Consider the following 25,765-nt stretch of genomic DNA (forward strand, 5'->3'; position numbering starts at 1 on the left):
GGAAATGCTGAACATTCAGCTTTCTATCATGTTAGGAGCTGCAGTCACTGGATTTCCCTCCTTTCCATCATCACAGATAATTACACCATTCCCTGGGAGGCCTCTGAGTGAAAATGACTTCTACAGCGGCTTTTTTACTGCTCTGGACTATCTGCCATCTGTCTGCCGCTCAAGGTAAGCAGCGCATGTAAAGCTTTTTAACATCTCTACAGTATTGTAATGACTTCACGGAGGCTCTGAGACCGGTGGTTGCCGAACTGCTCTTTATTACGTTTTTCACTAGCAGTACAATCACAGAACACGGGTGACTTTCAGTCCTGCTCCCAGGAGAGCACCAGACCAGCACACAGACTGGCTCACGCCCACTCCTCTCCCCCAATCACCAGCCCACACCTGAGTGACATGACCTGCGGTCCAGTGATTGACAGGGAGAGGAGCAAACAAGCCAGCTGTGTGCTTTTACCTAACTTCTGGGTCGTTACAGTATATAGGCTGCGTGAAGACTGTATATTTGTATATATATATGTAATGGCTATTTGTCCTCTTGTGTCAATAATCAAAACTAAAAAAAAGTCAAAACCATAATAAATTAAATGAAATCAAACGGCCACTGAGACACCGAGGGAGTGAATTTATTTCACCAACCACAAGCAAACAAACAAAGAACAATGGCCTTTGCCCTGGTAAAAACCTATCAGCCCTCCCAGGTGCCCGCTCACCTGTGACTGCCCGCCCATCTGAATAAACTCTCCCAGTGCGCCCCAGCGCTTTCAAAATAAAAGCATAATTAAATACCCAAATGAACTCAAACAATACTAAATATCATAAACAACCAAAAAAGGTGTATTCCCCAAACTAAAGCCCCAAGAGATAAATAAATAATGAGTGAGCCAAATATTACAAAATAACAAACAGCTCCTACAATATATACATATGTATATGCTTAGGTGAAATTAGTTTTAAATTTGATATTCGACAAGCCACTCCAGCATTTCAAGTGCACCCGTATTGCAGACTTTACAGTAAACACACGGAGAGGACGTGTACCAACTTCCTGTTTTCAAAATAAAATTTTAATAAAATGGGATATTTAAAGCAGAGATGAGCTACTTTGTTTAAAGTTATTGAAAATTATGAACAGATGTAAAATCTGAACCCTCGTCCTCTCCGTGTATTTACTGTATATTTATACATATGTATATATGTGTGTATATATATATATATATATGTGTATATGTATAAATATACATGTATTTATACATACATATATATATATATATATATATATAACGCAAAAGGACTGCCGATGTCTGTGGGTTTTTGTCACGTTTTTAGTGTCTGTTTAAGTTCTTAGTTTTACCATGTTTTAGTTTTCTCATGTCTTAGTTTTGTTAAGTTTTAGGTTCAGGTCTTGTTTTTAGTTTTTGCCATGCCATTAGTCTTTCTCCTGCCCTGCCATCAGCCTCACGTCCCTCACTTGTGTTTCCCCCATCAGCTGCACTCAATCCCTAATCACCCCCACAGTATTTAGTCTCCCCGGTTTGTCCATGCTCATAGCCAGATCCTCACCCGTCACTGTCTCAACCAAGATGATTACCGTTCTAGTTATTCCAAGCCGTAGCCATAGTCCTGTTTTGTTTTTATCGCAGTTTAGTTTTTGGTATCCGGCTCAGCCGCGCTTTTTGTTAAAATCTGTTTTTTGAAAATAGATCAAGTTTTGTTTGTGAAAGAATCTGCATCCGCATCCTTCCTCGCACCCACCCTACCTGACAGTAGTTGACCATACACTAATAATAATAATAATACATTTTATTTGTAGTGCCCTTTATATCAGAGATCTCAAAGGGCTTACAGGTTTAAAAATGATAAAAAGAAGGAGAGAAAAAAAAAAAAAAAAAAAGAATAGAATAATAAGAGCAATGAAATAAACATCTAAGAGAGGGGACCATAACTCTTGCTAAAAAGAAATGTCTTTAGACCCCTTTTAAAACAATCGGTTGATACACTATCACATATCGACCATCGGAGTCTGTTAATACATCTGTTTCATTAAAGTTAACCGTTTTATTAATCAAAATGGAAACCCCTCTGCTTTTGCCATTTCCTGGGCTTGAGAAGACCTTCCCCACCCTGAGCACTTTAATTTCAAGGATTCCTTCACAAAGGCTATGTCAACTTTAGATGATTTCAAATATATCAGGATTTTCTTTTTCTTAATTACACTGTTAAGGCAATAAATATTTTTTTTGTTAAGTGTCTTCAGTTTATTGAATGTCATTAATTTGCAGATATTTGTTTATGATAATAGACTTAAATGCAGTGATATCTGTCACTACAGTCTAATATTTATGGTGAAAAAGAACGCAGCACACAGTTGCAGGTGGGACAACACATCACAAGCGAATGTTGTTTGAATATAATAATTCAGGTAGCCTACAGTAATTATAACTGCACTGAAAATTAGTGTTAACTAGAAAGCTGAAAGCAGCTGTATGCAGGACCGAGGTGTGCGTACGTTGGGGCATGCGCTGGACGCTGGAGCTGTAGTTCTGCCCACACGCACGATACCCTCTGCACACGTATTAGCACATAATAACCCCAATGCGGAGGGGTTTTTGAACATTTCTAGGGGGCGCCACTGAGCCATTTTGCTCCATACACACACGATACCCTTTACATACGTACGAGGTCGTCAGGGTGGACGCGTGTGCCAAGTTTCATGACTTTGAGATGATGTCCCTCCATGTCTTAAGAGTAACCTGGCCAAGTTTGAAGTCTGTAGCATTAAATCTGTAGGACGAGTTCGATCAAATGCAAGGTGTGGAAGGGTGAAGGCTGGGTCCAGCATTCACCGTATGCAGTTTGGGACAGATTGGATAATGTATGTGGGAGTTATAAGCGACTTCATTTGTTGTGGCGAGTGACTGTGAGTCATCGAACTTTGAGGCGTCGCCACGGCAACGCCCTTTAAGTTTTGAAAAAGTTTCTCCATGAATCCCCCCCCCCCATGTCTTCAGAGTAACCTGGCCAAGTTTGAAGTCTGTAGCATTAAATCTGTAGGACGAGTTCGATCTTAAGCAAGGCGTGGAATCGGTCAAAAATGGCACGAAAATGCACTTTCCATCCAAAATGGCCGCCTTCATGTGGACGTGGGACCATGGCGACCTGAGACTTTTTTGTGTGTCTGGGCATGATGAATGAGTGTACCGAATTTTGTCGTCCAACGCGAAACTAATCCTATTGCGGGGACCATTTTTAAGCATCGTAGGGGGCGCTACAGAGCCAATGAGCGACTCCCAAAAATATAAAGTTTAGATTCTTTCATGTCGTCAACTGGCAGGTGGCGCTCGCAAAATTTCCTGAGTTTTCGAGCACCTTTTGCAAAGAATAAGAAAGAAGGAATAATCCTTACAGATACAATTAGGTCCTTGCAGTTTCACTGCTCGGTCCCTAAATTAAAGTTAGCTTATGGACGATAGCATGTTACTAATTGCTGCCAGTTATTTTTGCTTTTTTTTAAAGAGTGTTCCTGAGGTCCAGCTCAGAGCAGGGTGGGCTCTCTGGTGTCTCCTCACTCTGATGCTGCTGTGGAAGTTCAGAGTTCCACTTTGACCTCTGTAACCTCTCTGCTCTGTGTTGTTTCCTCTCTGTAACCTCTCTGCTCTGTGTTGTTTCCTCTCTCTGTAACCTCTCTGCTCTGTGTTGTTTCCTCTCTCTGTAACCTCTCTGCTCTGTGTTGTTTCCTCTCTCTGTAACCTCTCTGCTCTGTGTTGTTTCCTCTCTGTAACCTCTCTGCTCTGTGTTGTTTCCTCTCTCTGTAACCTCTCTGCTCTGTGTTGTTTCCTCTCTCTGTAACCTCTCTGCTCTGTGTTGTTTCCTCTCTGTAACCTCTCTGCTCTGTGTTGTTTCCTCTCTCTGTAACCTCTCTGCTCTGTGTTGTTTCCTCTCTGTAACCTCTCTGCTCTGTGTTGTTTCCTCTCTGTAACCTCTCTGCTCTGTGTTGTTTCCTCTCTCTGTAACCTCTCTGCTCTGTGATGTTTCCTCTCTGTAACCTCTCTGCTCTGTGTTGTTTCCTCTCTCTGTAACCTCTCTGCTCTGTGTTGTTTCCTCTCTCTGTAACCTCTCTGCTCTGTGTTGTTTCCTCTCTCTGTAACCTCTCTGCTCTGTGTTGTTTCCTCTCTCTGTAACCTCTCTGCTCTGTGTTGTTTCCTCTCTCTGTAACCTCTCTGCTCTGTGTTGTTTCCTCTCTGTAACCTCTCTGCTCTGTGTTGTTTCCTCTCTCTGTAACCTCTCTGCTCTGTGTTGTTTCCTCTCTCTGTAACCTCTCTGCTCTGTGTTGTTTCCTCTCTCTGTAACCTCTCTGCTCTGTGTTGTTTCCTCTCTCTGTAACCTCTCTGCTCTGTGTTGTTTCCTCTCTGTAACCTCTCTGCTCTGTGTTGTTTCCTCTCTCTGTAACCTCTCTGCTCTGTGTTGTTTCCTCTCTGTAACCTCTCTGCTCTGTGTTGTTTCCTCTCTCTGTAACCTCTCTGCTCTGTGATGTTTCCTCTCTCTGTAACCTCTCTGCTCTGTGATGTTTCCTCTCTCTGTAACCTCTCTGCTCTGTGTTGTTTCCTCTCTGTAACCTCTCTGCTCTGTGTTGTTTCCTCTCTGTAACCTCTCTGCTCTGTGTTGTTTCCTCTCTCTGTAACCTCTCTGCTCTGTGTTGTTTCCTCTCTCTGTAACCTCTCTGCTCTGTGTTGTTTCCTCTCTGTAACCTCTCTGCTCTGTGTTGTTTCCTCTCTCTGTAACCTCTCTGCTCTGTGTTGTTTCCTCTCTGTAACCTCTCTGCTCTGTGTTGTTTCCTCTCTGTAACCTCTCTGCTCTGTGTTGTTTCCTCTCTGTAACCTCTCTGCTCTGTGATGTTTCCTCTCTGTAACCTCTCTGCTCTGTGTTGTTTCCTCTCTCTGTAACCTCTCTGCTCTGTGTTGTTTCCTCTCTGTAACCTCTCTGCTCTGTGTTGTTTCCTCTCTCTGTAACCTCTCTGCTCTGTGTTGTTTCCTCTCTCTGTAACCTCTCTGCTCTGTGTTGTTTCCTCTCTGTAACCTCTCTGCTCTGTGTTGTTTCCTCTCTGTAACCTCTCTGCTCTGTGTTGTTTCCTCTCTGTAACCTCTCTGCTCTGTGTTGTTTCCTCTCTGTAACCTCTCTGCTCTGTGTTGTTTCCTCTCTGTAACCTCTCTGCTCTGTGTTGTTTCCTCTCTGTAACCTCTCTGCTCTGTGATGTTTCCTCTCTGTAACCTCTCTGCTCTGTGTTGTTTCCTCTCTGTAACCTCTCTGCTCTGTGTTGTTTCCTCTCTCTGTAACCTCTCTGCTCTGTGTTGTTTCCTCTCTCTGTAACCTCTCTGCTCTGTGTTGTTTCCTCTCTCTGTAACCTCTCTGCTCTGTGATGTTTCCTCTCTCTGTAACCTCTCTGCTCTGTGTTGTTTCCTCTCTCTGTAACCTCTCTGCTCTGTGTTGTTTCCTCTCTCTGTAACCTCTCTGCTCTGTGTTGTTTCCTCTCTGTAACCTCTCTGCTCTGTGATGTTTCCTCTCTCTGTAACCTCTCTGCTCTGTGTTGTTTCCTCTCTGTAACCTCTCTGCTCTGTGTTGTTTCCTCTCTGTAACCTCTCTGCTCTGTGTTGTTTCCTCTCTCTGTAACCTCTCTGCTCTGTGTTGTTTCCTCTCTCTGTAACCTCTCTGCTCTGTGTTGTTTCCTCTCTCTGTAACCTCTCTGCTCTGTGTTGTTTCCTCTCTGTAACCTCTCTGCTCTGTGTTGTTTCCTCTCTGTAACCTCTCTGCTCTGTGTTGTTTCCTCTCTGTAACCTCTCTGCTCTGTGTTGTTTCCTCTCTCTGTAACCTCTCTGCTCTGTGTTGTTTCCTCTCTGTAACCTCTCTGCTCTGTGTTGTTTCCTCTCTGTAACCTCTCTGCTCTGTGTTGTTTCCTCTCTGTAACCTCTCTGCTCTGTGTTGTTTCCTCTCTGTAACCTCTCTGCTCTGTGATGTTTCCTCTCTGTAACCTCTCTGCTCTGTGTTGTTTCCTCTCTGTAACCTCTCTGCTCTGTGATGTTTCCTCTCTCTGTAACCTCTCTGCTCTGTGTTGTTTCCTCTCTGTAACCTCTCTGCTCTGTGTTGTTTCCTCTCTGTAACCTCTCTGCTCTGTGTTGTTTCCTCTCTCTGTAACCTCTCTGCTCTGTGTTGTTTCCTCTCTCTGTAACCTCTCTGCTCTGTGTTGTTTCCTCTCTCTGTAACCTCTCTGCTCTGTGTTGTTTCCTCTCTCTGTAACCTCTCTGCTCTGTGTTGTTTCCTCTCTGTAACCTCTCTGCTCTGTGTTGTTTCCTCTCTCTGTAACCTCTCTGCTCTGTGTTGTTTCCTCTCTCTGTAACCTCTCTGCTCTGTGTTGTTTCCTCTCTGTAACCTCTCTGCTCTGTGTTGTTTCCTCTCTCTGTAACCTCTCTGCTCTGTGTTGTTTCCTCTCTGTAACCTCTCTGCTCTGTGTTGTTTCCTCTCTGTAACCTCTCTGCTCTGTGTTGTTTCCTCTCTGTAACCTCTCTGCTCTGTGTTGTTTCCTCTCTGTAACCTCTCTGCTCTGTGTTGTTTCCTCTCTCTGTAACCTCTCTGCTCTGTGTTGTTTCCTCTCTGTAACCTCTCTGCTCTGTGATGTTTCCTCTCTCTGTAACCTCTCTGCTCTGTGTTGTTTCCTCTCTGTAACCTCTCTGCTCTGTGATGTTTCCTCTCTGTAACCTCTCTGCTCTGTGTTGTTTCCTCTCTCTGTAACCTCTCTGCTCTGTGTTGTTTCCTCTCTCTGTAACCTCTCTGCTCTGTGTTGTTTCCTCTCTGTAACCTCTCTGCTCTGTGATGTTTCCTCTCTGTAACCTCTCTGCTCTGTGTTGTTTCCTCTCTGTAACCTCTCTGCTCTGTGATGTTTCCTCTCTCTGTAACCTCTCTGCTCTGTGTTGTTTCCTCTCTGTAACCTCTCTGCTCTGTGATGTTTCCTCTCTCTGTAACCTCTCTGCTCTGCGTTGTTTCCTCTCTGTAACCTCTCTGCTCTGTGTTGTTTCCTCTCTGTAACCTCTCTGCTCTGTGTTGTTTCCTCTCTCTGTAACCTCTCTGCTCTGTGTTGTTTCCTCTCTCTGTAACCTCTCTGCTCTGTGATGTTTCCTCTCTCTGTAACCTCTCTGCTCTGTGTTGTTTCCTCTCTGTAACCTCTCTGCTCTGTGTTGTTTCCTCTCTCTGTAACCTCTCTGCTCTGTGTTGTTTCCTCTCTGTAACCTCTCTGCTCTGTGTTGTTTCCTCTCTGTAACCTCTCTGCTCTGTGTTGTTTCCTCTCTCTGTAACCTCTCTGCTCTGTGTTGTTTCCTCTCTGTAACCTCTCTGCTCTGTGTTGTTTCCTCTCTGTAACCTCTCTGCTCTGTGTTGTTTCCTCTCTCTGTAACCTCTCTGCTCTGTGTTGTTTCCTCTCTCTGTAACCTCTCTGCTCTGTGTTGTTTCCTCTCTGTAACCTCTCTGCTCTGTGTTGTTTCCTCTCTCTGTAACCTCTCTGCTCTGTGATGTTTCCTCTCTGTAACCTCTCTGCTCTGTGTTGTTTCCTCTCTCTGTAACCTCTCTGCTCTGTGTTGTTTCCTCTCTGTAACCTCTCTGCTCTGTGTTGTTTCCTCTCTCTGTAACCTCTCTGCTCTGTGTTGTTTCCTCTCTGTAACCTCTCTGCTCTGTGTTGTTTCCTCTCTCTGTAACCTCTCTGCTCTGTGTTGTTTCCTCTCTGTAACCTCTCTGCTCTGTGTTGTTTCCTCTCTCTGTAACCTCTCTGCTCTGTGTTGTTTCCTCTCTCTGTAACCTCTCTGCTCTGTGTTGTTTCCTCTCTCTGTAACCTCTCTGCTCTGTGTTGTTTCCTCTCTGTAACCTCTCTGCTCTGTGTTGTTTCCTCTCTGTAACCTCTCTGCTCTGTGTTGTTTCCTCTCTCTGTAACCTCTCTGCTCTGTGTTGTTTCCTCTCTCTGTAACCTCTCTGCTCTGTGTTGTTTCCTCTCTGTAACCTCTCTGCTCTGTGTTGTTTCCTCTCTGTAACCTCTCTGCTCTGTGTTGTTTCCTCTCTGTAACCTCTCTGCTCTGTGTTGTTTCCTCTCTCTGTAACCTCTCTGCTCTGTGTTGTTTCCTCTCTGTAACCTCTCTGCTCTGTGTTGTTTCCTCTCTGTAACCTCTCTGCTCTGTGTTGTTTCCTCTCTGTAACCTCTCTGCTCTGTGTTGTTTCCTCTCTCTGTAACCTCTCTGCTCTGTGTTGTTTCCTCTCTCTGTAACCTCTCTGCTCTGTGTTGTTTCCTCTCTCTGTAACCTCTCTGCTCTGTGTTGTTTCCTCTCTGTAACCTCTCTGCTCTGTGATGTTTCCTCTCTGTAACCTCTCTGCTCTGTGTTGTTTCCTCTCTCTGTAACCTCTCTGCTCTGTGTTGTTTCCTCTCTGTAACCTCTCTGCTCTGTGTTGTTTCCTCTCTCTGTAACCTCTCTGCTCTGTGTTGTTTCCTCTCTGTAACCTCTCTGCTCTGTGTTGTTTCCTCTCTGTAACCTCTCTGCTCTGTGTTGTTTCCTCTCTGTAACCTCTCTGCTCTGTGTTGTTTCCTCTCTCTGTAACCTCTCTGCTCTGTTGTTTCCTCTCTCTGTAACCTCTCTGCTCTGTGATGTTTCCTCTCTCTGTAACCTCTCTGCTCTGTGTTGTTTCCTCTCTCTGTAACCTCTCTGCTCTGTGTTGTTTCCTCTCTGTAACCTCTCTGCTCTGTGTTGTTTCCTCTCTCTGTAACCTCTCTGCTCTGTGTTGTTTCCTCTCTCTGTAACCTCTCTGCTCTGTGATGTTTCCTCTCTGTAACCTCTCTGCTCTGTGTTGTTTCCTCTCTGTAACCTCTCTGCTCTGTGTTGTTTCCTCTCTGTAACCTCTCTGCTCTGTGTTGTTTCCTCTCTGTAACCTCTCTGCTCTGTGTTGTTTCCTCTCTCTGTAACCTCTCTGCTCTGTGTTGTTTCCTCTCTGTAACCTCTCTGCTCTGTGTTGTTTCCTCTCTCTGTAACCTCTCTGCTCTGTGATGTTTCCTCTCTCTGTAACCTCTCTGCTCTGTGTTGTTTCCTCTCTGTAACCTCTCTGCTCTGTGTTGTTTCCTCTCTCTGTAACCTCTCTGCTCTGTGTTGTTTCCTCTCTCTGTAACCTCTCTGCTCTGTGTTGTTTCCTCTCTGTAACCTCTCTGCTCTGTGTTGTTTCCTCTCTCTGTAACCTCTCTGCTCTGTGATGTTTCCTCTCTCTGTAACCTCTCTGCTCTGTGTTGTTTCCTCTCTGCTCTGTGATGTTTCCTCTCTCTGTAACCTCTCTGCTCTGTGTTGTTTCCTCTCTGCTCTGTGATGTTTCCTCTCTCTGTAACCTCTCTGCTCTGTGTTGTTTCCTCTCTGTAACCTCTCTGCTCTGTGTTGTTTCCTCTCTCTGTAACCTCTCTGCTCTGTGTTGTTTCCTCTCTGTAACCTCTCTGCTCTGTGTTGTTTCCTCTCTGTAACCTCTCTGCTCTGTGATGTTTCCTCTCTCTGTAACCTCTCTGCTCTGTGATGTTTCCTCTCTGTAACCTCTCTGCTCTGTGTTGTTTCCTCTCTGTAACCTCTCTGCTCTGTGTTGTTTCCTCTCTGTAACCTCTCTGCTCTGTGATGTTTCCTCTCTCTGTAACCTCTCTGCTCTGTGTTGTTTCCTCTCTCTGTAACCTCTCTGCTCTGTGTTGTTTCCTCTCTGTAACCTCTCTGCTCTGTGTTGTTTCCTCTCTGTAACCTCTCTGCTCTGTGTTGTTTCCTCTCTTTAACCTCTCTGCTCTGTGTTGTTTCCCCTCTCTGTAACCTCTCTGCTCTGTGTTGTTTCCTCTCTGTAACCTCTCTGCTCTGTGTTGTTTCCTCTCTGTAACCTCTCTGCTCTGTGTTGTTTCCTCTCTGTAACCTCTCTGCTCTGTGTTGTTTCCTCTCTCTGTAACCTCTCTGCTCTGTGTTGTTTCCTCTCTCTGTAACCTCTCTGCTCTGTGTTGTTTCCTCTCTGTAACCTCTCTGCTCTGTGTTGTTTCCTCTCTCTGTAACCTCTCTGCTCTGTGATGTTTCCTCTCTCTGTAACCTCTCTGCTCTGTGTTGTTTCCTCTCTCTGTAACCTCTCTGCTCTGTGTTGTTTCCTCTCTGTAACCTCTCTGCTCTGTGTTGTTTCCTCTCTCTGTAACCTCTCTGCTCTGTGTTGTTTCCTCTCTGTAACCTCTCTGCTCTGTGTTGTTTCCTCTCTCTGTAACCTCTCTGCTCTGTGTTGTTTCCTCTCTCTGTAACCTCTCTGCTCTGTGTTGTTTCCTCTCTGTAACCTCTCTGCTCTGTGATGTTTCCTCTCTCTGTAACCTCTCTGCTCTGTGATGTTTCCTCTCTGTAACCTCTCTGCTCTGTGTTGTTTCCTCTCTGTAACCTCTCTGCTCTGTGTTGTTTCCTCTCTGTAACCTCTCTGCTCTGTGTTGTTTCCTCTCTCTGTAACCTCTCTGCTCTGTGTTGTTTCCTCTCTCTGTAACCTCTCTGCTCTGTGTTGTTTCCTCTCTGTAACCTCTCTGCTCTGTGTTGTTTCCTCTCTCTGTAACCTCTCTGCTCTGTGTTGTTTCCTCTCTCTGTAACCTCTCTGCTCTGTGTTGTTTCCTCTCTCTGTAACCTCTCTGCTCTGTGTTGTTTCCTCTCTCTGTAACCTCTCTGCTCTGTGTTGTTTCCTCTCTGTAACCTCTCTGCTCTGTGTTGTTTCCTCTCTGTAACCTCTCTGCTCTGTGTTGTTTCCTCTCTCTGTAACCTCTCTGCTCTGTGTTGTTTCCTCTCTGTAACCTCTCTGCTCTGTGTTGTTTCCTCTCTGTAACCTCTCTGCTCTGTGTTGTTTCCTCTCTCTGTAACCTCTCTGCTCTGTGTTGTTTCCTCTCTGTAACCTCTCTGCTCTGTGTTGTTTCCTCTCTGTAACCTCTCTGCTCTGTGTTGTTTCCTCTCTCTGTAACCTCTCTGCTCTGTGTTGTTTCCTCTCTCTGTAACCTCTCTGCTCTGTGTTGTTTCCTCTCTGTAACCTCTCTGCTCTGTGTTGTTTCCTCTCTCTGTAACCTCTCTGCTCTGTGTTGTTTCCTCTCTCTGTAACCTCTCTGCTCTGTGTTGTTTCCTCTCTCTGTAACCTCTCTGCTCTGTGTTGTTTCCTCTCTCTGTAACCTCTCTGCTCTGTGATGTTTCCTCTCTCTGTAACCTCTCTGCTCTGTGATGTTTCCTCTCTGTAACCTCTCTGCTCTGTGTTGTTTCCTCTCTGTAACCTCTCTGCTCTGTGTTGTTTCCTCTCTGTAACCTCTCTGCTCTGTGTTGTTTCCTCTCTGTAACCTCTCTGCTCTGTGATGTTTCCTCTCTGTAACCTCTCTGCTCTGTGTTGTTTCCTCTCTGTAACCTCTCTGCTCTGTGATGTTTCCTCTCTGTAACCTCTCTGCTCTGTGTTGTTTCCTCTCTCTGTAACCTCTCTGCTCTGTGTTGTTTCCTCTCTGTAACCTCTCTGCTCTGTGTTGTTTCCTCTCTCTGTAACCTCTCTGCTCTGTGTTGTTTCCTCTCTGTAACCTCTCTGCTCTGTGTTGTTTCCTCTCTGTAACCTCTCTGCTCTGTGTTGTTTCCTCTCTCTGTAACCTCTCTGCTCTGTGTTGTTTCCTCTCTCTGTAACCTCTCTGCTCTGTGATGTTTCCTCTCTGTAACCTCTCTGCTCTGTGTTGTTTCCTCTCTCTGTAACCTCTCTGCTCTGTGTTGTTTCCTCTCTGTAACCTCTCTGCTCTGTGTTGTTTCCTCTCTCTGTAACCTCTCTGCTCTGTGTTGTTTCCTCTCTCTGTAACCTCTCTGCTCTGTGTTGTTTCCTCTCTGTAACCTCTCTGCTCTGTGTTGTTTCCTCTCTCTGTAACCTCTCTGCTCTGTGTTGTTTCCTCTCTCTGTAACCTCTCTGCTCTGTGTTGTTTCCTCTCTGTAACCTCTCTGCTCTGTGTTGTTTCCTCTCTCTGTAACCTCTCTGCTCTGTGTTGTTTCCTCTCTGTAACCTCTCTGCTCTGTGTTGTTTCCTCTCTGTAACCTCTCTGCTCTGTGTTGTTTCCTCTCTGTAACCTCTCTGCTCTGTGTTGTTTCCTCTCTGTAACCTCTCTGCTCTGTGTTGTTTCCTCTCTGTAACCTCTCTGCTCTGTGTTGTTTCCTCTCTCTGTAACCTCTCTGCTCTGTGTTGTTTCCTCTCTGTAACCTCTCTGCTCTGTGTTGTTTCCTCTCTCTGTAACCTCTCTGCTCTGTGTTGTTTCCTCTCTCTGTAACCTCTCTGCTCTGTGTTGTTTCCTCTCTGTAACCTCTCTGCTCTGTGTTGTTTCCTCTCTCTGTAACCTCTCTGCTCTGTGTTGTTTCCTCTCTCTGTAACCTCTCTGCTCTGTGTTGTTTCCTCTCTGTAACCTCTCTGCTCTGTGTTGTTTCCTCTCTGTAACCTCTCTGCTCTGTGTTGTTTCCTCTCTCTGTAACCTCTCTGCTCTGTGTTGTTTCCTCTCTCTGTAACCTCTCTGCTCTGTGTTGTTTCCTCTCTGTAACCTCTCTGCTCTGTGTTGTTTCCTCTCTCTGTAACCTCTCTGCTCTGTGTTGTTTCCTCTCTCTGTAACCTCTCTGCTCTGTGTTGTTTCCTCTCTGTAACCTCTCTGCTCTGTGTTGTTTCCTCTCTGTAACCTCTCTGCTCTGTGTTGTTTCCTCTCTGTAACCTCTCTGCTCTGTGTTGTTTCCTCTCTCTGTAACCTCTCTGCTCTGTGTTGTTTCCTCTCTCTGTAACCTCTCTGCTCTGTGTTGTTTCCTCTCTGTAACCTCTCTGCTCTGTGTTGTTTCCTCTCTCTGTAACCTCTCTGCTCTGTGTTGTTTCCTCTCTCTGTAACCTCTCTGCTCTGTGTTGTTTCCTCTCTCTGTAACCTCTCTGCTCTGTGTTGTTTCCTCTCTGTAACCTCTCTGCTCTGTGTTGTTTCCTCTCTGTAACCTCTCTGCTCTGTGTTGTTTCCTCTCTGTAACCTCTCTGCTCTGTGATGTTTCCTCTCTCTGTAACCTCTCTGCTCTGTGTTGTTTCCTCTCTCTGTAACCTCTCTGCTCTGTGTTGTTTCCTCTCTGTAACCTCTCTGCTCTGTGTTGTTTCCTCTCTCTGTAACCTCTCTGCTCTGTGTTGTTTCCTCTCTCTGTAACCTCTCTGCTCTGTGTTGTTTCCTCTCTCTGTAACCTCTCTGCTCTGTGTTGTTTCCTCTCTCTGTAACCTCTCTGCTCTGTGTTGTTTCCTCTCTGTAACCTCTCTGCTCTGTGTTGTTTCCTCTCTGTAACCTCTCTGCTCTGTGTTGTTTCCTCTCTGTAACCTCTCTGCTCTGTGTTGTTTCCTCTCTCTGTAACCTCTCTGCTCTGTGTTGTTTCCTCTCTCTGTAACCTCTCTGCTCTGTGTTGTTTCCTCTCTGTAACCTCTCTGCTCTGTGTTGTTTCCTCTCTCTGTAACCTCTCTGCTCTGTGTTGTTTCCTCTCTCTGTAACCTCTCTGCTCTGTGTTGTTTCCTCTCTCTGTAACCTCTCTGCTCTGTGTTGTTTCCTCTCTCTGTAACCTCTCTGCTCTGTGATGTTTCCTCTCTGTAACCTCTCTGCTCTGTGTTGTTTCCTCTCTGTAACCTCTCTGCTCTGTGTTGTTTCCTCTCTGTAACCTCTCTGCTCTGTGTTGTTTCCTCTCTCTGTAACCTCTCTGCTCTGTGTTGTTTCCTCTCTGTAACCTCTCTGCTCTGTGTTGTTTCCTCTCTCTGTAACCTCTCTGCTCTGTGTTGTTTCCTCTCTCTGTAACCTCTCTGCTCTGTGTTGTTTCCTCTCTGTAACCTCTCTGCTCTGTGTTGTTTCCTCTCTCTGTAACCTCTCTGCTCTGTGTTGTTTCCTCTCTGTAACCTCTCTGCTCTGTGTTGTTTCCTCTCTCTGTAACCTCTCTGCTCTGTGTTGTTTCCTCTCTGTAACCTCTCTGCTCTGTGTTGTTTCCTCTCTGTAACCTCTCTGCTCTGTGTTGTTTCCTCTCTGTAACCTCTCTGCTCTGTGTTGTTTCCTCTCTCTGTAACCTCTCTGCTCTGTGTTGTTTCCTCTCTGTAACCTCTCTGCTCTGTGTTGTTTCCTCTCTCTGTAACCTCTCTGCTCTGTGTTGTTTCCTCTCTCTGTAACCTCTCTGCTCTGTGTTGTTTCCTCTCTCTGTAACCTCTCTGCTCTGTGTTGTTTCCTCTCTCTGTAACCTCTCTGCTCTGTGTTGTTTCCTCTCTCTGTAACCTCTCTGCTCTGTGTTGTTTCCTCTCTGTAACCTCTCTGCTCTGTGTTGTTTCCTCTCTCTGTAACCTCTCTGCTCTGTGTTGTTTCCTCTCTGTAACCTCTCTGCTCTGTGTTGTTTCCTCTCTCTGTAACCTCTCTGCTCTGTGTTGTTTCCTCTCTCTGTAACCTCTCTGCTCTGTGTTGTTTCCTCTCTCTGTAACCTCTCTGCTCTGTGTTGTTTCCTCTCTGTAACCTCTCTGCTCTGTGTTGTTTCCTCTCTGTAACCTCTCTGCTCTGTGTTGTTTCCTCTCTCTGTAACCTCTCTGCTCTGTGTTGTTTCCTCTCTCTGTAACCTCTCTGCTCTGTGTTGTTTCCTCTCTCTGTAACCTCTCTGCTCTGTGTTGTTTCCTCTCTCTGTAACCTCTCTGCTCTGTGTTGTTTCCTCTCTCTGTAACCTCTCTGCTCTGCGTTGTTTCCTCTCTGTAACCTCTCTGCTCTGTGTTGTTTCCTCTCTCTGTAACCTCTCTGCTCTGTGTTGTTTCCTCTCTGTAACCTCTCTGCTCTGCGTTGTTTCCTCTCTGTAACCTCTCTGCTCTGCGTTGTTTCCTCTCTGTAACCTCTCTGCTCTGTGTTGTTTCCTCTCTCTGTAACCTCTCTGCTCTGTGTTGTTTCCTCTCTCTGTAACCTCTCTGCTCTGTGTTGTATCCTCTCTCTGTAACCTCTCTGCTCTGTGTTGTTTCCTCTCTCTGTAACCTCTCTGCTCTGTGTTGTTTCCTCTCTCTGTAACCTCTCTGCTCTGTGTTGTTTCCTCTCTCTGTAACCTCTCTGCTCTGTGTTGTTTCCTCTCTGTAACCTCTCTGCTCTGTGTTGTTTCCTCTCTCTGTAACCTCTCTGCTCTGTGTTGTTTCCTCTCTCTGTAACCTCTCTGCTCTGTGTTGTTTCCTCTCTCTGTAACCTCTCTGCTCTGTGATGTTTCCTCTCTCTGTAACCTCTCTGCTCTGTGTTGTTTCCTCTCTCTGTAACCTCTCTGCTCTGTGTTGTTTCCTCTCTCTGTAACCTCTCTGCTCTGTGTTGTTTCCTCTCTGTAACCTCTCTGCTCTGTGTTGTTTCCTCTCTGTAACCTCTCTGCTCTGTGTTGTTTCCTCTCTCTGTAACCTCTCTGCTCTGTGTTGTTTCCTCTCTGTAACCTCTCTGCTCTGTGTTGTTTCCTCTCTCTGTAACCTCTCTGCTCTGTGTTGTTTCCTCTCTCTGTAACCTCTCTGCTCTGTGTTGTTTCCTCTCTGTAACCTCTCTGCTCTGTGTTGTTTCCTCTCTGTAACCTCTCTGCTCTGTGTTGTTTCCTCTCTCTGTAACCTCTCTGCTCTGTGTTGTTTCCTCTCTCTGTAACCTCTCTGCTCTGTGTTGTTTCCTCTCTGTAACCTCTCTGCTCTGTGTTGTTTCCTCTCTCTGTAACCTCTCTGCTCTGTGTTGTTTCCTCTCTGTAACCTCTCTGCTCTGTGATGTTTCCTCTCTGTAACCTCTCTGCTCTGTGTTGTTTCCTCTCTCTGTAACCTCTCTGCTCTGTGTTGTTTCCTCTCTCTGTAACCTCTCTGCTCTGTGTTGTTTCCTCTCTGTAACCTCTCTGCTCTGTGTTGTTTCCTCTCTCTGTAACCTCTCTGCTCTGTGTTGTTTCCTCTCTCTGTAACCTCTCTGCTCTGTGTTGTTTCCTCTCTCTGTAACCTCTCTGCTCTGTGTTGTTTCCTCTCTGTAACCTCTCTGCTCTGTGTTGTTTCCTCTCTGTAACCTCTCTGCTCTGTGTTGTTTCCTCTCTGTAACCTCTCTGCTCTGTGTTGTTTCCTCTCTGTAACCTCTCTGCTCTGTGTTGTTTCCTCTCTGTAACCTCTCTGCTCTGTGTTGTTTCCTCTCTGTAACCTCTCTGCTCTGTGTTGTTTCCTCTCTCTGTAACCTCTCTGCTCTGTGTTGTTTCCTCTCTGTAACCTCTCTGCTCTGTGTTGTTTCCTCTCTCTGTAACCTCTCTGCTCTGTGTTGTTTCCTCTCTGTAACCTCTCTGCTCTGTGTTGTTTCCTCTCTGTAACCTCTCTGCTCTGTGTTGTTTCCTCTCTGTAACCTCTCTGCTCTGTGTTGTTTCCTCTCTCTGTAACCTCTCTGCTCTGTGTTGTTTCCTCTCTCTGTAACCTCTCTGCTCTGTGTTGTTTCCTCTCTGTAACCTCTCTGCTCTGTGTTGTTTCCTCTCTCTGTAACCTCTCTGCTCTGTGTTGTTTCCTCTCTGTAACCTCTCTGCTCTGTGTTGTTTCCTCTCTGTAACCTCTCTGCTCTGTGTTGTTTCCTCTCTGTAACCTCTCTGCTCTGTGTTGTTTCCTCTCTGTAACCTCTCTGCTCTGTGTTGTTTCCTCTCTCTGTAACCTCTCTGCTCTGTGTTGTTTCCTCTCTTTAACCTCTCTGCTCTGTGTTGTTTCCCCTCTCTGTAACCTCTCTGCTCTGTGTTGTTTCCTCTCTGTAACCTCTCTGCTCTGTGTTGTTTCCTCTCTGTAACCTCTCTGCTCTGTGTTGTTTCCTCTCTCTGTAACCTCTCTGCTCTGTGTTGTTTCCTCTCTCTGTAACCTCTCTGCTCTGTGTTGTTTCCTCTCTGTAACCTCTCTGCTCTGTGTTGTTTCCTCTCTGTAACCTCTCTGCTCTGTGTTGTTTCCTCTCTCTGTAACCTCTCTGCTCTGTGTTGTTTCCTCTCTGTAACCTCTCTGCTCTGTGTTGTTTCCTCTCTCTGTAACCTCTCTGCTCTGTGTTGTTTCCTCTCTCTGTAACCTCTCTGCTCTGTGTTGTTTCCTCTCTCTGTAACCTCTCTGCTCTGTGTTGTTTCCTCTCTGTAACCTCTCTGCTCTGTGTTGTTTCCTCTCCTGCAGGACAGGAAATCATCACAGCTAAACCTGGAGAGGATGTTACTCTGACATGTAGAGCTCCAAACAACAACATCCCCATCATAGTTGCAGAGTGGAGCAGAACTGATCTGGATGAAGAATATGTTCTTTTGTACAGAGGCAAACAGATTCTCAAACATAACCAGCATCCATCTTATAAGGACCGGGTGGATCTGCAGGACAGACAGATGAAGGATGGAGACGTGTCTCTGATTCTGAGAAATGTGACGACTGCTGACAAAGGAACATATGAGTGTCGAATCGTCCAGAGAGGAATAAACCGCAGGAAGAGAGCTAATTTGAAGTCTGATCCCATCAGCATCATCCTCCTGGCAGTTGTTGAACCAGGTGAGTGTGAGAGTGTCTCTGGATCAGAGCTGAAGCAGCTTCCTGTTGTTGATGTGAGAGTGAAACATCTCAGATCAGATGTTTCAGGTGTTTCCTAAAGAAATGTTCTTCAGTCCTCACCTGATACTCACACCTGTTTCTGACCTGCAGATAACAGAGCTGGAGGAGGAGAGGAGGAAGCATGGAGACGGGAAGGAGGAGAGAAGGAAGGAAACAGTCGGGGATATCATGGACTGGTTGCAGGTCTGTCAGTTGTTGGGATCACCATGACAGCTGTTGTTGTTGCAGCTGCTGCTGCTCTCCGGATCTCTCAGAGACACAAGAAGAAGAAATCAGACTCTCCTCCTGATGAAGCAGCTGTCCAACAGCTGGTCTGACTCAGAGCTCTGATAATAATAATCTGATAATAATCTGCCAATAATCTGATAATAATCTGATAATCTGACAATAATCTGATCTTAATCTGATAATAATAATAATAATAATAATAATCTGATAATAATCAGAGCTCTGATAATGTTTCTGTAGCAGCAGCAGAGAATCCAGAAAGTTCTGTAGCATCGTCCTCAAATCAAAAATCCTGTGTACCCCTCCATGAGCTGCTACCTTGTTGTGGTGGGGGGGCTTATGGGCTCAGAGATCCTGGAAGCTGCTCCCTGGATCTGTTTCCAGTTAATGAGCCAGACAAAGAGCAGTTCAGACATCTTTATAACACATGTGCTGATGCAGAGTGACATGACTGATACATACACACATTATACAATTAGATACATTATACAATATACACACTACTTGGATAAGTTACGTTGCAGTTGTGTTCTTTTATTTTTATCTAGTGCTAGGCAGTTAGCGCTGTGTTGTTAGCTGTCAAAGACCTCTGTGCAGACTAGGTTCGTTTGCTGCTCGTTTATATCCAGGGCTCTAAATTAACACCCGCCAACCCACCAAATGCGGGTGAAAGTTATTTTTGGCGTGTATTAAAAAAAACTCACTAGCCGGCTTGGCCGATGATAAATGAGGAACTTTACCATCTATTTTTATATACAGTGTATGCGCGGGACGCGCGAGCGCAGTTTCTATGGGAACGCATCCGCCGAGGCTGCCGTACTAGGGGAGTGGGTCACTCTTGGTTTGGAAATACGATAGACGCCGGTGTTCAGTCGATTTCTCCTACTTGTCGAGATTTGCTACTTTGTGGTTTTGCGCATGCGCCGAGCCGATTTTCTAAGTTTCGTTTTCACGCCCATAATGTTTTGCTACCCTGCGTCTGATTATTTTCTCTTTTGGAAGACATGCAAAGTAATAAAACACTTATCGTATTAACAGGCAGTTAGCTTAACATGCACACATGGGGTTTCATTCACCATTTGAGTTTTGTATTTGGGACACTTCCGTCTTTATTTAGGTGACTCTGCTCCATCATTGTCATGAATGTATTGAGAAGGGGGAGCATTATTTGACAGCGTGTTATTGGTACAAATACAAAAACAGACGCAAACACTAACAAAATGTGGCGATGGTTGGGACAGCCGGCCGTGAAGAGAAAAGATATGCCTGCCAAAGGAGGGGAGGAGGATGATATTTTGAATATATTGAATCTGGCATGGTGACAGCTTGCACACACGCTGGCTTTTGTGAGAAAAGGGAAAAATGGAACTGATTTAGATGGATCCGAAGACAGTTCAGAGAGCTCGGACGATGTTTAAGCATTTCACAGTATCCATAATTCCATAATTAGGCTCTGCACATAGTTTTGTGTTTAATTTTGTGTATTATCTGCACTAAAACATTTTTTTAGATTCAGGGTTCACATGAATATAGATCAGTTTTAAAGTTATTTTTTTATGTAAAAAAAATGTGACCCTGAATAGTATGTGAGGGTTGAGGAGTAATGAAATGTTAGAATAAGTTTTGTATGTACATAAGTTTAATTATTGTAATTATTTTAATTGGATATACATTCCCAATTTCACTGTAAAATTAATTTAAAGCTTTAGTTAATAAATTGATCAAATTAATTCAGTGGGTCTCATCTGTCTGTGGCTAGAGGAAATTCTGATTGGCTGGTAACTTCAGAAACTTACTAGCCACATTGGCTGGCAATTGGCGTTTAAGCCTGCACACTTGAAGATCTACTCCTCATCAAATCCCAGGGTTGTGCTCCAGTTGAATATCAAAGTGATGAAGCTGTGGCAAGATGGTGGGCAGCTGGCATCAACAAAAGGAGACCCAATATTCATCCCTATGGTCAAAGAAACCCCAAAAGTCCAAATCTCCCTGACTCATCATCTCCATCTTCAAGTGACTCAGAATAAGGACACACCTTGACGTAGGCCCACTACCACGGTCTCACAGTGAGCCAAACATGTCTGTGCTATAAGAATCCTGTGTAGTTTTAATAAAGAATTTGTTTAATTGCAATTTGGTGTCCATTGAATGCTTAATAAGTATATATAAAAGTATTATAAATGCATATACAATCATAGTCACTTCATATCATATGTTAAATCATTGTTTTAATTTATGGCCTTGGTGCCCTTAAAAAATTGACAACTCAAAAGGCCAAGTGGCCTTGCCCCTAAAATGACGAAATTCCAGGCCTGTATATATATCTATATATATCTATATGTACGTGTGTATATTGTATAATGTATCTAATTGTATATATATGTATATATGTATGTGATATATATAGCTGGAGGGGTGTCAGTCCACCTCCTTGTCACGGCTGAGGTGCCCTTGAGCAAGGCACCGTACCCCCATGCTCCCCGGGCGCTGTGAATAGCTGCCCACCCTTCCAGGATGGCATCTGTCTCTGAGTGTGTGACCCTGTGCATGTGCATGTGTATTTTAATCAAGTTCTGGATGGGACCCTGGATAAAACCAGCTCTTCTAATATTATACCGAAAGACAGGATGGCAATTAAACTTCTGATGAAGGACCTGGGATTGATTGATATATGGAGGCTGGTCAACCCGAGACAGAGACAATATACATTTTATTCCCATAATCACAGTTCTCAGTTCTAGGATAGATTATTTTCTGATTGGAAAGGATCTGGTAGAGAGCATCTCAGACTGTACAATAGGACCCATAGCACTGACTGATCATGCTGCAGTGCAGCTTGATATAGTAATGAAGTCAGATGGTGTAAGGAAAAATAGATGGAGGCTAAATGTATCGTTATTACAAGATCCAGAATTTAATAGTTTATTAGAAAATTAACTTGATCATTTCTTTCTGGTAAACATTGGGTCAACAGATAAGTTTGACTGTTTGGGAGGCCTAAAAGAGAGCGAATACAACAGTTAAAAGATCTCGAATCTCAGCTTAAAGGTCCCATGGCATGAAATTTTCACTTTTTAAGGTTGTTTAACATTAATATGAGTTCCTATAGCCTGCTTGCGGTCCCCCAGTGGCTAAAAATGACGATAGACCTAAACCATGCACTGGAAATTATTCTCCGCCTTTGGTAATGTGACCATGCAGATGGCCTGATCGAGAAAGCCGCCGCTTATGACGTGGGCGCCGCTTATGACGTGGAGGTTGTTTCCCCCCAGAGCCAATAAACTGCCTTTCCCCGCCCACAGCTCTTTGGCCAGCTCATTGCGCTGTACATGGATTTAAAAAATCTGTGTAGAGCTCCTGCATCAGAACCTCTAAAGAGCCAGTGGACAGATAAATTTTTTTTCTGGGAAAGTGACGACAGAACCGAAGAGATTTGTGTGTGCGCCAAATATTTCACCGACGAATGTTTCCAGAACTTGGGCTAATACCGAGCCCAATAAGGGAGAGCCCAGACACCCTGCGGAGGAAACTCATTTCAGCCGCTTGTATTCGCGATCTCGTTCTCTCTGTCACTACCCACAGCTGGTGACCATAGGTGAGGGTAGGAATATAGATTGACCGGTAAATCGAGAGCTTCGCCTTCTGGCTCAGCTCCTTCTTCACCACGACGGGCCGGTGCAGAGCCGCATCACTGCAGACACCGCACCGATCCGTCTGTCAATCTCCTGTTCCATTCGTCTCTCACTCGGGGAAGGATCTCATTCCCGGGAGTAAGTAATTTAACGCTCTATTATTGTGTTGCTTTCCTGTATGTACAGTATAGTTATATAGCTTGTTACCACAGGAAAGGGTTTGTATCGTTAGCAGCTAACGTTAGCTAACGGTTAGCTATGCAGCTAAAAGCATCTGCAAGCTCTTATCTCTTTCAACTGGGCTGTTGGAGGTCTTTGCATGCCCATGAGATGGTTAGCTCACTCATTTTAGACCAAAACCCCCTACTTCAAGCTTCCTGAAGAAGAATGAATCCGCAAATTCAGTGCATTTCATCAGGATAATGATTCATTCATGGTTCCAGAGTCAAAACGGTCAGTCTGTCTGTGTCGTTAGCTCTGCAGCTAATAGCTCGGTCACTGTCGCTAATGTAACAGTAAATAGCATGAGGTATGCGAGTGGACACCTCATTTACTGTAACGCGAGTGTTGTGTACTTATTTGTTGTTTTGATAGCCGTCCTGCTGTTGGTGTTATGGCGCGCACGATATCTGCCTTTCCCCTGATTGAAATGACTCGCGCTACGTGCATCTTTGCTAACCAGAGCAATCAGCTGAGAATGTCTAAATCCTCACTCCTGCTTTCCCCTTCACGCACGCCTTTTTGCTGTGTCTGGTGTAGCACTTGCTTGATGTTTGACTGTGTTAGGAGAGTTGTTCAGTAACTAGTTCGTCATATTGTCAAAGTAAGCTCATTTCAACAGGTTTCGCTAGTTTTACGGCATAGGGCTGCCGTGCCATCTACGTGCCATAGCGATTCACAAAACATTTGCGCAAGATACCACGGGCGTAAGTAAGGCCACACCCCCACTAAACAGCTCATTCTGGGGGTCCTAAGGAAAGCTCATTTTTGGGACTGACTGTAATTCAGAATTTTGGGGAAAAAAACTCAGATACAGTATTAGGGGACCACTAAAGCCTATAAAAATATATAAAAGCCTCCATTTATTTTCATGCCATAGGAACTTTAAAGAATTGGAGAAATCACTGTCTGAGAAACAGTCTGACCCGTTGTTGAAAAAAGGTATGTGATTTGAAATTTCAAATAAATGAAATAAGATGAGTATGCCCTATTTAGGTTAAAAACTAATTTTTATGAGAGTGGAATCAGGGATGCTACTGGCCAGACAATTGCATCAAAAGGAGGCCAGTTATGCTATACCAGCTGTTAAAAATGAGAAAGGTGAATTGGTGACAAACACGGGATATTAACAAGTATTTGCCAATTTTTATGAACAACTTTATAAATCAGAGGTCAATCCAGAGGCGGGTAATTACGAGACATTTTTCTCAAATATCACCTTACCAGAATTGTCAGGAGATCAGAAAGACTCTTTAGACAGCCCCATAAGAACAGAGGAGATTAAAAAGGCCATCTCATCAATGAGGGTTGGAAAGTCTCCTGGTCTAGACGGCTTTCCCTCAGAAGTATGTTGACAAACTTGCTCCTATCCTTAAAAGAGTGTATGATGAATCATTCTCATTGGGAAAATTACCAGAAACCTTTAATTAAGCGCTGATCTCCCTAATTGTTAAAAAAGATAAAGATTCCACGGATCCAGGAAGTTTTAGACCTATCAGTCTGATCAATGTGGATTGTAAAATTTTAACGAAGGTTCTTGCTCAGAGACTAGAGAATATTATGCCACACTTAATACATTCAGATCAGGTGGGATTCATCAAAGGAAGGTCGGCTTCAGATAATGTTAGACGCCTCTTACACCTTATACAGCTTAATCGAGATGAAGGCACCCCAATAGCTGCCTTCTCCTTAGATGCCCAAAAGGCGTTCGATAGAGTGGAATGGGGCTTTTTGTGGCATACACTTGGGTCATTTGGGTTTGGGGACAGTTTTATCAAATGGGTGAATGTGATCTATTCAGATCCCAGGGCGACAGTGATAACGAATGGACAGACATCGCCCTTCTTTGGCCTAACGCGTGGGACCAAACAGGGAGATCCTCTTAGTCCCCTGGCCACTGCAATTAGGACAGAAACTAGTATTAAAGGGGTGTCACACGGGGGGGAGGAACACAAATTGTTTCTGTACGCAGATGACATTTTATTACTTACCAAAGACCCTAGAGTGTCCATCCCTAATGTTTTATCAACAATTGAATCATTGTCAAAATTATCAGGCTATAAAATAAATTGGCAAAAATTTGAAGGTATGCCAATACATTTTGCTGAATATATGGAAGAGCTATATGGCTTTTATATGTGCAATGTTGTGTATATTGCCTTGTGTATTTTGTATTGATATATGTTTGCTACTAGACACCTTAATTTCCTTCGGGATTAATAAATGCTACTCTACTCTACTGTACATATCAAGAGGATGCAACAAATCAGTAATCTCTACATTACAGTTTAAGGTTATCCCATCCGAAATGAAATATCTAGGGATTCGATTATGCTCAGATCTAGAAAATATAATCTCTATTAATACAGCTCCTTTAATTCATAAAATTAAGACAAATCTGGACAAGTGGAAACTGATAAACCTTACTTTGTGGCAGAAAATTAATATTATAAAGATGGTGGTCGCTCCACAATTTAATTACATCTCTATGATGATACCAATAACCATCTCTGACGGGATCTTCAAACAATATAATCTTATGATTACAGACTTCGTATGGAACGGGAAAAAGTCCAGAATTGCTTTAAAGAAACTCTTTGCCTCAAGAGATATTGGGGGACTGGCTCTTCAAAATATGGAATTATATAGCATAGCGTTTGAAATGAACAAGCTAACGAATCACTGGACACACCTAGGTGGTGAGATTAGTGAAGATGTATGGCAGGATTTATGGTACTGTCCTTCTGGAAGGTGGTGCTAAAAATCTTGAGGGATGGCTGAAACGACCTTTACCAGAATCCCCACAACTGTGCCTGTTAATGGATAAGGCTCTAATGCCACCAGGCCTTACTAAAGCGGAGCTCCGATTGACAGTAACCAGTTTTATAGTTGCAGCTCGACTCATACTTCGCAATTGGAAGAGCCCACATAAACCAGAGCTTGTGGAGTGGTTTAAACTCATGACAGAGACTGCTACCTTTGAAAAGATGATTGCCAGGGTTAGTAATGTTTCATGTAAAATGAGTCGGGTGTGGGAAGTCTTTGTGACTCATATAACGGGTATAATGCCATAGAGCGGTGCAGGGCATGGTGGGGAGGATAAGTATGTTATACATGTGATTGTATTCATGTATGCGTTGAATATGTATGAAATTTGAGGGGTGCCAGGGACGAGGGCTGCCTTTAAGTTGTAAGATGTGTTTTATTTTTTTATTTTTTTTGTTTATCAATGTTATATTCTATTTTTATTCTGTTTATCCTTTTTACTTTCTTAAACAGACTGTTAATTGAATTAAATTAGTTTGTTACATCTGTGACATCTGAAATATCTGTGTAGATATTATGTTAAAACAAATAAAAATTTGAATGACAAAAAAACAAACCAGGTCTCACATCATTAACTTGTTGACTTTTGAACATGAAGTTAGAAACTCATGAAGGAGGAAATGGAATGTTTCCCTCTTTAAACCGGTCTGAACCTGTCAGAGCTCCTCCTCATCAGGGTTGTTGTCATGCTGTTTCCTCCTGCAGAGCAGAGTTTGGTGATCAGACTCAACTCAACTTTATTTATAAAGGCCTTTAAAACAGCCCTGGCTGAAACAAAGTGCTGTACATGATCTGTAAAATATAATCAGGCCTGATGAGGCTGAGTTTCTGTCTGAGGCTCCTCAGCAGATTAACCCGTAACTGCCTCTCTGAGTCAGACTGAGGAGGCGTTCGTGCTCTGAGTCACAGAAACCCGAGTCTCTCATTACCTCCGGCAGCCACCTGACGCAGCTTCTTTGAATAATTTGGATGACCTGTTCATGAAAAATGACAAACACTTGTCCCGCTGCCATGAGACGGTGTCACTAACTCCCAGGACAAAAGAACAGTGATGCAGACGCTGTAGTTATGACTGGGGGGAGTTTTCATGGCCTTTCTTCTTCTAGAGAACATTTGAACGTGTTTCCCTGAACTCTGAACTCTGTTCAGAACAATTATAACAGCCATCATTGTTCCATCATCAGCCTCAGATGGCTCAGTTATCACGGTGAGCTGTACCTGAACAGCTGCTAATG

General features: G+C 44.2%; 1 protein-coding gene across 1 annotated transcript; it reads left to right on the forward strand.

Moving 5' to 3' along the window:
- LOC142369398 (coxsackievirus and adenovirus receptor-like) lies at nucleotides 1-25,086 on the forward strand. Its single transcript, XM_075451760.1, has 3 exons — nucleotides 1-174; nucleotides 17,203-17,565; nucleotides 17,716-25,086. Exons 1-3 carry the CDS (start codon nucleotides 114-116, stop codon nucleotides 17,940-17,942), a joined length of 651 nt encoding a protein of 216 aa, XP_075307875.1. The 5' UTR covers nucleotides 1-113; the 3' UTR covers nucleotides 17,943-25,086.
- The last annotated feature ends 679 nt before the right edge of the window (nucleotides 25,087-25,765 follow it).

This window comes from Odontesthes bonariensis, chromosome 19 (genome assembly GCF_027942865.1).
Source record: "Odontesthes bonariensis isolate fOdoBon6 chromosome 19, fOdoBon6.hap1, whole genome shotgun sequence".
NCBI lineage: Eukaryota > Metazoa > Chordata > Actinopteri > Atheriniformes > Atherinopsidae > Odontesthes > Odontesthes bonariensis.